The sequence below is a fragment of the Pan paniscus genome, chromosome 1 (assembly GCF_029289425.2).
Source record: "Pan paniscus chromosome 1, NHGRI_mPanPan1-v2.0_pri, whole genome shotgun sequence".
NCBI classification, from domain to species: domain Eukaryota; kingdom Metazoa; phylum Chordata; class Mammalia; order Primates; family Hominidae; genus Pan; species Pan paniscus.
In genome coordinates this window covers 107,622,605-107,635,238 of record NC_073249.2, presented here as the reverse complement: position 1 = coordinate 107,635,238, position 12,634 = coordinate 107,622,605, and the positions used below count along the sequence as shown (strand labels likewise).

The window sequence follows — 12,634 nt, the reverse complement described above, 5'->3', positions numbered from 1 at the left end:
GGACAAATTGTTCCTCCCTACGGGTAGGAGAATGACAATTTAAGGTCACTGCACCACCTTGTGGCCATATCTGGAATTTGACATTTCCCTGGTAGCCTAAAGAAAATTCTCATGTGACAATACTGAACTATCCCTTTCCAGAAAATTCACAATTTTCTCTGTTGTATTTTTCAAACAAACATTTATAAGGCATGTGCTATGTCCCAAGCACTATTTTAAATGTTTTACAAATACCATCTCATTTAATCCTCATAACCACTTTAGGAAATAGGTATTACTATTATCCCTTTATAGATGAGAAAATTGAAACACGAAGAAGTTAAGTAACTTGTCCAAACTCAGAAACGTTTGGTAAATTTAACAAGGCTTATGTTTCAGTAGTGTTGGAATAAAGCATAGCAAAAAAAAAAAAAGCCTAGCTAAATTTCTTCATTCATCATTTTTCTCATTTTGCAACATATATACGGTTCATTTTCCAACATATATATCTAGACTCTCAGATAAAATATATGGCATTTGCTAATCTACTTGATAATGGAAACATATAGAATTATACATGAATCAAAACATCTCTATAAGAATATGTGATACATACTTTCATAATATGAAGACATTCTAAATTTAAAAAAGAATATTGGAGATTAACCAATTTGCTTATATTCATTAGATACTTCCTTAAGTCTATATCTAACCATTCTGAATAATTTTATTATGATTATAATTTCTCCAAATATAATGTTTTCAAGTGTCTAGCACAGTGTCTGGAACATACAAAGCACTCAGTATTCACTCACAGGTTCAGTACATCTTTCCTTTATTCTCTTTTAACCCAAGTGTAATAAAATATAATGAACTGTCCTCAGACTACTCTGAGTGTCATTTCCTTCCAGTTTAACTATAATCAGAGCAACCTCTGTGGGAACTTAGGAGATTATATCACTATATGTAAAGAAAATTTTTAATCATTTTAAACAAAAATTTGCTAAATCAAAATTCTTCTGCAACGATCCTATATTATCAAATAGGTTAGAAGCTGAGGGGTATTCTTCTTCTCTATGACTGATGTTTCCTTCCATATGTAGGGAGTACCACTAGGGTAACATTCCAAACCTCTTCCTGATTCCTTAGGGGAGAAAAAATGACTTAATGTGATTGGTGAATTTAAAGAAAAGGAGAAGCTGGACACATACAGCTCAGCCTCTTCCTTATTACTCCCCTTGAGAACTATTAGAATTACACATAAATTCTGCTCTTCTCCTTTATACCCTAAGTTTTACAAGAGCAGATGATCAAGTGGGTAGACCTATGCTAGTCAAGCTCTACTTGTGGCAGAAGATAAATTTGTCTAATTTGGGATTTCAAGATTAAGAGATCCTATTGCCTTCAAATATAAACTGCATTCTCCAGTATTTAAAATATTGATATTTTTTAATAAAGTCTTCAATAATAAAAATATTATTTTTATTCTCCCTTGTCTTTCTCAATTGGTTCAGAATATAAGTGAGGAAAACAGGATGTCATTTATTAAGCCCCCTCAAAACCCAAAATTAGACATAATCTAAATAAACTTTAGAATTGTTTATGAAAATATTTTGCCTCTAACATTAAAAAATTCTTAAGAGAGAAACACAGAGGTACCTAATTAAATTAAAACTATAATAAGAATTGTAGAGAAAGACTGAAACCTTCTTTTTTTCTTCTTTTTTGTTTCTGCATTAGACTGAAACCTTCTCCAAATCTCCAAATGACAAAATTTTGAAATTTTTAGCTAAAATGCTTTTGAATTAATAAATAGCAAGAAACAATTTAGAAAATGAAATTGTATGATATATGTAAAATGTTATTTTCCTACTTATAAACAAAAAATCATTTCTAAGTAGATGTTAGAAAATGAATTGGTATTTTAAAACTATGAGAATTATATGCTCTTACCTTGTCTTTTTTTTCTTTAAGAGTAGCTGTGTTTTCTTTTGCCTCTCTTTTGAGCTTTTTCTATTAAAAATAAATATCAAGTACAAGTAACATAAACATCACAATGATCACAAATGAATGTTATCAAAATCTTTCCTAGTAAGTATTAACAAAGAAAGATGACTAACCTCTCAATCTTATAAAGTAATAAAAAGAAAAAAAAAGAAAAGTTAGTTCCTTTCTACAGAGGTATTATTTGGTTTTGATTATCTTTTCCTTTATTCTAATCAGTCTCTAGTGTATATCTGTGGACTTTTGAATAAGTCTCTTAAAACTCTGAATCTCAGCTTTCTTATTTGTAAAATAAAGCTAATGGAACAAATTACAGAATGAGAGATACGCACAAGTAACTAAGCTGTGAAAAGTTGCAAAAAGATCTAAAATATTGTGAGCCTTTACAGGCAGAATTAGATTTTTCCATGCATGTTGAGAAAAGGTGCAGTTCAGTTAGACTTTGGGTATGTGTATAGTCAAGATAAAAATGGAAAGGAGAGCTGTGGTCAGAATGGAAAGAGTGATATGCTAATATCATTAGATAGAATTTATTCAGTAAGATAAAAGAAAAGCCTGGCCTACATAAATGAATATATAGGGTGCCTGTAATATGACAACCAACAGAAGAACAAAATTTTTACAACTCCAGGGAGTATTAGAGGTCTTAGAAAGTAAAAATCTCCAAGTGTGCAGAATTTTAGGCAGTAAAACTTGCCCATGATGTCTATGCCAGTATCTATCCTCACTGAATACCTTGCATACACCATGTTATCTCTCCCATAGCATTGCTCCTAATCACAGAACTCACTTCACTATGAAAGAAGCTGGCTGTAAACTGATGCAATAGTATTTACTGTTCTTATTATGTATCCTATAACCTACCAATGGTTGATCTTCAGTTATAGTGACAATTGGAGTCTACTCTAAGGGGCTGGAATGCTGTCTTTTAGGACAAAGCACATTTTCTAAACCAGCAATATCGTAATGACTCTCAGAATATGTATCTTGGCTTCTAGAGGACAGACGGGAGAAACCATCGCCTACAACTGCACTGTCTCTGCAATTCTGAGTTTTCCTGGTCTGGAGATCTTGGTAAAGTCTCTTCTAATATAATATATGTTTCCAAGGTATGAAACAGCTCATACAAGAATGTGTATCTTTAGTGGTAGCTAAATAATCATCAGTCCCCTTAAACCAAAGAGATGGCCAGACCACTAAGGTTCCTATTTAATCTGAATAAGTAAGATATTCCTATAATACGGCCTGGCAAACAGAGAGTTGACTTGATCACCAGAGCAGAGAATGACAACCTTGTAACCAAATTTTGGATCTAAATAAACGTATCAGCCTATAGCCTTTTGAATAAAAAGGAAGCCTGGTACTCTAGTGGAAAAGTTCTGAAATAATATCACAAATACATACTGCATCCTTCCTACTATCTTGTGCACCAAGGATTAAAATATTAAGACATGGGTAATTGCACATCAACTAACATTAATTATTGGGAATCTATAATGCCACTATTTTTTCACTGGTCAGAGTGCAAGCATATCAGCATCAAGCAATAATTAGAATTTTATCAGAGTCTACTTCATGGTGAGCCCATGGAACCATAAACCTATCTTGTGCTCATTTTTTTAGATTCTAAGAATATAGTTTGAACGAACTCAATAAAAGGAATAATCCCCATGTTGGTTCTGACCACAGAGTCACAGAGTAAGAGATTTTAAAGTTGAAAGGACCAACTTTGAATCTCTCTCTCCATATCAAGATAGTAAACAAATTTCACATTGCTAGGCAGAGATTAAGGCCCCATCAAATTAATGAAAGACATAGGAAAAATGATTTATCATAATCCCAAAAAGCCAATCTATTTTAATTAGAAGTTAAGACAGTCATCTAGTAACAGTTTCCTATACCAATGGGCTTATAGGTAAAGTGGGGATTGTCATATTGACTGAGAGCTTGGAAAAAAGTTGCATATAAAAGATGAGCTAAATCTATGTAAATATAAAGCTCAAGTTAAAGAGATACAGGAATCATAGTGAAATAATAGAATATACATTTTTATCAATCTTAACAATGTAAAATAAGAAATACTAAAATTGTATATGTAGGGCAATATGAAACAGGAGACAGTATTAGATACATTATTTTAAAATATAAAGGTAATCAATAAACTAATTTAAAAGACTACATATACCTTCCAAATCAACCAAAGTAAGACACACACACACACACTTTAGAGAATAAGAAAGAAAATATGTAGTGAATATGTAGTGAAAAATAAGATGACAAAAACATTATTAAGATATATAATCAATGAAGAGTTAATATCCAGAATCATAAACAACTCCTACAACTCAACAACACAAGAATTGGATTAAAATTATTATTAACCCAATTCAAAAATGGGCAAAAGACTTGAATAATCAAACCACCAAAGAAGATATACAATGTCCAACAGGCATATTAAAAATAGTCACCATTGCTAATCATATGAGAAATGCAAATCACAGCCACATGAGATATTGCCTACACACATTAGGATGGCCACTATCAAATGAATAGGAAATAACAAATGCTGATGTGGATGTGGAGAAATTAGAATCCTTATGCACTGCTGTGTGGGAATGTCAAATGGTACAGTCACTACAGCCAATATAGAGGTTCTCAGAAAATTAATGATACAGTTGCCATATGATCCAAGAATCCCACTTCTGGAAATATATCCAAAAGAATTCAAAGCAAGATTTTAAAGAGATAGTTGCACACTCACATTCATTACAGCATTATTCACAATAGCAGGAGGTAGAAGCAACTCAAATGTCCATCAAAAGAAAAATAATAAGGAAAAGATGGTATATACATATAATAGAATATTATGCAGCCTTTAAAAAGGGCATCCTGTTACATACTACAACATAGATAAACCTCGAGGACATTATGCTAAGTGAAATAAGCCAGTCACGTAAGCACAAATACTGTATGATTCCACTCATATAAAGTATTCAAAATCAGAAACAGGATGTGCAAAGGTGGTTGCCAAGGACTGGGAGGAAGAGGAAAAGGGAATTCGTGTTGAATGGGTATAGACTTTTAGTTTTACAAGATGGAAAACTACTAGAGATCTGTTGCACAACAGGATGAATATACTTAACACTGCTGAACTGTACATTTAAAAAGTGTTAAGATGGTGCACTTAATGTTATATGTTTTTATCACAATAACAAAGTTAAAGTACAAACCATTCAACTTATGCATATCAACAAAAAAGTGCTAAATAAAATATTGGCCAGCATTATCTAACATCACATTTTAAAAATACATCATAACCAAATAGAGTTTATTACAGAAACACAAGAATAAATCAAAACTGATACATATCGTATCAACAAATACAATCAGGAAAACTAACCTATTAGTCAAAAAAAGACTCTTGGGTTACAGATTCAATCAAGGTTAATAAAAAGTAGACAAAAACACAGGAGACAAATACAAGAAGAAAGTGAGGGTCACAATATGAATACCAGATAAAGCTGACTTTGGGGCAAAAATACAAAAATGAAGCATACTATTTCCAAAAAAAACAATGAATTAGTATAAACTTTTATACAACAAATAGTATTCATCAAAATATGCAATGCAAAATTAGTAGAGAATTCAAAAGGAAGAGAAAGATAATAGTAATAGAACCCTTAACTCCTTTTAGCTCATGACTGATCAAACAGAAAAAATATATAAGAAATTTGAAGTACACATAATTGAAATAATGCAGTAAATCAAACTTCTTGGTAAAGATGGTAAAGCCAGATTACAAAATCTTCCTTCTCCTAAACTAACAACAACAACAAAAAAGCAAGACAGGAAGAGAGGAAAGAAACAAAAGTAGTTAAAAACTGGCAAAAATACACTCAACAACAAAAACATACAATCTCATGCTATAATCGGTAATACTAGTGAGGCTCAGTAAGAGAGCCACAATATACAATTGTGCTCATTTCACCCTACTCACTGTGGCTCCTCACCCTATTACTACTTGTATAGTATTGGTGAAAGAAAATGAAAACATATAATAATGAAAGTAAAGGTCACTAATATACCTGAATTTTGTAAGAAGAGATTTGAGGACATAAATAGGCAATCCAGGAAAAAGATGCCTAGAAAATGCATAATGAGTGATCAGCAGGAAAAAACCACTTAAGTTTATATTTTGGTCTCTCTCGATTGGAGAAAGGAAGCACAACCACAACCATATAGAATTAGTTATCCTTGCCAATAAACAGAACATACTAGACATAAAGTCAAAAGATAAACTTCTTAAACAGAAGATTCCCCTAAAAGAACACAAAGCACAAAAAGAGACTCACTAAGAGCACCAGGTAAATTTTATCTTTTTCTCTGGGCTCCTCTCATCACCCTGTAAGCAGAATATCCCAAATCATATTTATATCTTTTCACTCACAAAGCTGTGCAAGTGACATAACAAGAGCTTGAAGAGACGTAAAATGGCAAAAATAAATAACCACGGCTTATCCTATCAGATAGACACACAGGCCCCAGGGCGCTACACTGAGCTGGTAAAAAGATCTGAAGCCTGAGGGAAATACATAACAAGAAAACTACGAAACACTGGACTTAATCTGCACTATAGACCAAATGGATCTAATAGATATTTATAAATATTTCATCCAACAGTTGCAAAATAAACATTCTTCTCCTAAGCACATGAATCAGTCTTAAGGACAGACCATATGCTAGCCACAAAACAAGTCTTAAACATTCAAAAATGGAAATCACATCAAGTATTTTCTCTGTCAACAATGAAATAAACCAGAAATCAATAACAAAGGGAATTTTGGAAACTATAAAATCACATGGAATTTAAACAATATGCTCCAGAATGACCAGTGGGTCAAAGAGGAGATTAAAATGGCAATCAAAAAATTTCTTGAAACAAATAATTGGAATACAACAACAAAATCTACGGGATACAGCAAATGCAGTACTAAGAGGGATGTATATAGCTATAAACACCTACATCAAAAAGGAAGAAAAACTTCAAATAACCTAATGATGCATCTTAAAGAACTAGAAAAGCATGAGCAAACCAAACCCAAAGTTAGTAGAAGAAACAATAAAGATCAGAGCAGAAATAAATGAAATTGAAGAAAATGATACAAAAGATCAATGAAACAAAAAGTTTACTTTTTTGAAAAGATAAACAGAATGACAAACCGTTAGCCAGGCAGACTAAGAAAAAAAAGAGAGAAGCCTCAAATAAATAAAATGAGAGATGGAAAAGGAGACATTACAATCAATACCACAGAAATTCAAAGGATCGCTAGAGGTTACTATGAGGTAAATATATGCCAATAAATTTTAAAACCTAAAAATAAATAAATTCCTAGACACATAAAATCTACAAAGATTGAACCATGAAGAAATCCAAAACTTGAATAAATCAATAACATCTAGCAAGATTGAAGCTATAATAAAAAGTCTCCCAGCAAAGAAAAACCTAGGACCCAATGGCTTTACTGCAAAATTTTACCAAACATTTAAAGAAGAATTAATACCACCCCTGCTCAAACTATTCTGAAAAATAGAGGAGAGGGGGATACTTCCAAACTCATTCTATGAGGCCAGTAGTACCCTTAAACCAAAACCAGACACAAAGACACATCAAAAAAAGAAAACTAAAGGCCCATATCCCTGATGAACATTGATGCAAAAATCCTCAAAAAAATACGAGCAAACCAAATTCAACAACATATTGAAAGATCATTCATCATGGCTGTGTGATTTATCCCATGGATGCAAGAATGATTCAACATACACAAATAAATCAGTGTGATATATCATATCAAACCATATGATCATTTCAATTGATGCTGAAAAAGCTTTTGATAAAATTTAACAGCCCTTCATGATAAAAACCCTCAATAAAACTGGGTATAGAAGGAATGTATCTCAACATAATAAAAGCCATATATGACAGACTCACAGCTAGTATCATACTGAATGGCGAAGTACTGAAAGCTGCTGGAGCAAGATCTCAACCCTACACACTGGAGGTCTGGATATAAATTTGGCTCTGTTGGCTGTTGTGGGAGTACAGAGGGAGTGAAACTGGCCTTGCTGGCTGTGTGGGAGCTGGGTGAGGCCTGTCAATGCCAACTTTCCCCCTAATTCCCTGGCGAACTGTACAAAGCATCAGAGGGAGCCATAATCCCCCTTGGAACATAACTCCATTGGCCTGAGAACCACTACCCCACCCCTCACAGTGGCAGCAGCAAGCCCCGCCCAAGGAAAGTCTGAGCTCAGAAACGCCTAACCCTGCCCCCACCTGATGGTCTTTCTCTACCTGACGTAGTAACTGAAGACAAAAGACATAAATTCATGGGAGCTCTATGGCTCTGCCCATTACCTGAGAAACCTGAATACTTATCCAGGTGATGTTAGGCCAAGTTTGTATCCCTCCACACTACCATAGATGATGCTCTCTTAAAGACAACACCATGTGGCTGAAAGCCAACCAACTCAAGGCATTACAGCAACTCATAACAGACCAACCCTACTCCAAGGAAGGGGAAAACAACATCTAATTCCACCGGCTGTAACACCCTGGCTAACCAGAGGTCCTGAACTTGTTCACGTCACAACTTCACTGCCAGCATAACCAGCATTTGAGAAAACCAGCATACTAAACAAAACTACAACCAAGGACTCTCATAGAGTCTGCTTCACTGCCCTGCCACCTCCACTGGAGAAGGTGCTGGTAGCCACGGCTGAGAGACCTGAAGATGAATCACATCATAGTACTCTTCGCAGACACTCCCCACTACCAGCCTAAAGCCTGATAGCTCCACTGGGTAGTTACACCCAGAAGAGCAATAACAATCACTGCAGTCATGCTCTCAGGAAGCCCCATCCCTAGGGGAAGAGGGAGAGCACCACATCAAGAGATCACCCCATGGGACAAAAGAATCTGAACAGCAGCCCTTGAGTCCCAGATCTTTCCTCTGACATAGTCTATCCAAACTAGAAAAAAAAAAAAAAATTCTGGTAATATGACGAGACAAGGTTCTATAACACCATCAAAAGATCACACTAGCTCACCAGCAATGGATCAAAACCAAGAAGAAATCTCTGAATTTCCAGAAAAAGAATTCAGAAGGTCGATTATTAAGCTACTCAAGGAGGCACCAGAGAAAGGTGAAAACAAACTTAAAGAAACTTAAAAAATAATACAGGATATGATTGAAAAAAAAATCTCTGAAGAAACAGATATCATAAAAAAAAATCACAGCTTCTGGAAATGAAAGACACGCTTACAGAAATGCAAAATACACTGGAAAATTTCAACAATAGAACCGAACAAGTAAAGGAAAAGACTTTAGAGCTCAAAGACAAGGCTTTCAAATTAATCCAATCCAACAAAGACCAGGAAAATATGGGGACAGGGGGCTGGCAAGATGGTCGAATAGAACAGATCTGGTCTGCAGCTCCCAGTGAGACCAACACAGAAGGTGGGTGATTTCTGCATTTCCAACTGAGATACCCAGTTCATCTCAATGGGACTGGTTAGACAGTGGGTGCAGCCCACAGAGGGCGAGCAGAAGCAGGGTGGGGTGTTGCCTCACCTGGGAAGTGCAAGGGACTGGGGAACTCCATCTCCTAGCCAAGGGAAGCCATGAGGAACTGCCCCATGAGGGATGGTGCTATCTGGCCTAGATACTATGCTTTTCTTATGGTTTCTGCAACCCACAGACCAGGAGATTCCATTGGGTGCCTACACAACCAGGGCCCTGGGTTTCAAGCACAAAACTGGGTGGGTGTTTGGGAAGACACCTAGCTAGCTGAAGGTGTTTGTTTTTGTACCCCAGTTGCACATGAAACTCCAATGAGACAGAACTGTTCACTCCCCTGGAAAAGGGGCTGAAGCCTGGGAGCTGAGTAGTCTTGCTCAGTAGATCCCATCCCCATGGAGCCCAACAAGCTAAGATCCACTGGCTTGAAATTCTCACTGCCAAAACAGCAGTCTGAAGTCAACCTGGGATGCTTGAGCTTGTTGGGGGAGGTGGAAGGGAGTCCACCATTACTGAGGCTTCAGTAGGCAGTTTTCCCTTCACAGTGTAAACAAAGCCACAGGGAAGTTCAAACTAAGCAGAGCCCACCACAGCATGGCAAAGCCACTGTAGCCAGAACACCTCTCTAGATTCCTCCTCTCTGGGCAGGGCATCTCTGAAAGAAATGCCCTGGAACAAAGCACCTGGGGGAAGGGGCACCTGTGGGTGCAGCTTCAGCAGACTTAAATGTTCCTGCCTGCCAGCTCTGAAGAGAGCAGAGGATCTCCCAGCACAGTGCTTGAGCTCTGCTAAGGGACAGACTGCCTCCTCAAGTGGGTCCCTGACCCACGTGCCTCCTGTCTGGGAGACACCTCCCAGCAGGGGCCAACATACACCTCATATAGGAAAACTCCAGCTGGTATCTGGCGAGTGCCCCTCTGGGATGAAGCTTCCAGAGGAAGGAGCAGGCAGCAATATTTGCTGTTCTGCAGCCTCCGCTGGTGATACCCAGGAAAACAGGGTCTGGAGTACACCCCCAGCAAACTCCAGCAGACCTACAGAAGAGGACCCTGACTATTAGAAGTAAAACTAACAAACAGAAAGCAGTATCATCAACATCAACCAAAAGGATGCCCACGCAAAAACCCCAACTGAAGGTCTCCAACATCAAAGACCAAAAGTAGATAAATCCATGAAGATGAGGAAAAACCAGTGCAAAAAGGCTGAAAATTCCAAAAACCAGAATGCCTCTTCTCCTCCAAAGGATCACAACTCCTCGCCAGCAAGGAAACAAAACTGGATGGAGACTGAGTTTGATGAATTGACAGAAGTAGGCTTCAGAAGGTAGGTAATAACAACCTCCTCCAAGCTAAAAAAGCATGTTCTAACCCAATGCAAAGAAGCTAAGAACCTTGATAAAAGGTTACAGGAACTGCTAACTAGAATAACCAGTTTAGAGAACAGAAAAGACCTGATGGAGCTGAAAAACACAGCATGAGAACTTCGTGAAACATACACAAGTATCAATAGCTGAATCAACCAAGAGGAAGAAACGATATCAGAGACTGAAGATCAACTTAATGAAATAAAGTGTGAAGACAAGATTAGAGAAAACAGAATGAAAAGGAATGAACAAAGCCTCCAAGAAATATGGGACTATGTGAAAAGACCAAACCAACATTTGATTGGTGTACCTGAAAGTGACAGGGAGAATGGAATCAAGTTGGAAAACACACTTCAGGATATTATCCAGGAGAAATTCCCCAATCTAGCAAGACAGGCCAACATTCAAATTCAGGAAATACAGAGAACACCACAAAGATACTCCTAGAGAAGAATAACCCCAAGACACATAATTGTCAGATTCACCAAGGTTGAAATGAAGGAAAAAATCTTAAGGGCAGCCAGAGAGAAAGGTCGGGTTACCCACAAAGGGAAGCCCATCAGATTAACAGTGGCTCTCTCTGCAGAAACCCTACAAGCCAGAAGAGAGTAGGGGCCAATATTCAACATTCTTAAAGACAAGAATTTTCAACCCAGAATTTCATATGCAGCCAAACTAACCTTTATAAGTGAAGGAAAATAAAATCCTTTACAGACAAGCAATGCTAAGGGATTTTGTCACCACCAGGCCTGCCTTACAAGAGCTCCTGAAGGAAGCACTAAATATGGAAAGGAAAAACTGGTACCAGCCACTGCAAAAACATACCAAAATGTAAAGACCATCAACACTATGAAGAAACTGCATCAACTAATGGGCAAAATAACCAGCTAGCATCATAATGACAGGACCAAATTCACACACAACAATATTAACCTTAAATGTAAACAAGCTAAATGCCCCAATTAAAAGACACAGACTGGCACAGTGGATGAAGAGTCAAGACCCATCGGTGTGCTGTATTCAGGAGACCCATCTCATGTGCAAAGACACACATAGACTCAAAATAAAGGGATGGAGGAATATTTACCAAGCAAATGGAAAGCAAACAAACAAAAAAAAAGCAGAGATTGAAATCCTAGTCTCTGATAAAACAGACTTTAAACCAACAAAGATCAAAAAAGACAAAGAAGGGCATTACATAATGGTAAAGGGATCAATGCAACAAGAAGAGCTAACTATCCTAAATACATGCACCCAATACAAGAGCACCCAGATTCATAAAGCAAGTTTTAAGAGACCTACAAAGAGACTTAGACTCCCACACAGTAATAGTAGGAAACTTTAACACTCCACTGTCAATATTAGACAGAACAATGAGACAGAAAATTAACAAGGATATTCACGACTTGAACTCAGCTCTGGACCAAACAGACCTACTAGACATCTACAGAACTCTCCACCCCAAAGCAACAGAATATACATTCTTCTCAGCACCGCATAGCACTTATTCTAAAATTGAACACATAATTGGAAATAAAACACCCTCAGCAAATGCAAAAGAACGGAAATCATTACAAACAGTCTCTCAGACCACAGTGCAATGAAATTAGAACTCAGGATTAAGAAACTCACTCAAGGCCGAGTGCAGTGGCTCACGCCTGTAATCCCAGCACTTTGGGAGGCCGAGGAAGGCCAATCACCTGAGGTCAGAAGT

The 12,634-nt window shown here is 36.8% G+C and overlaps 1 protein-coding gene across 7 annotated transcripts in view; it reads right to left on the bottom strand.

The window, feature by feature from the left end:
• Positions 1 to 12,634, bottom strand: part of SYCP1 (synaptonemal complex protein 1) — a 142,933-nt gene that overhangs the window by 15,813 nt on the left and 114,486 nt on the right. For all 7 annotated transcript variants that reach the window (XM_055114319.2, XM_055114349.2, XM_055114342.2 and 4 more), the window contains one exon: positions 1,933 to 1,992. In XM_055114319.2, coding sequence (XP_054970294.2) covers positions 1,933 to 1,992 — 60 coding nt within the window. The remainder of the gene's footprint in view (positions 1 to 1,932; positions 1,993 to 12,634) is intronic.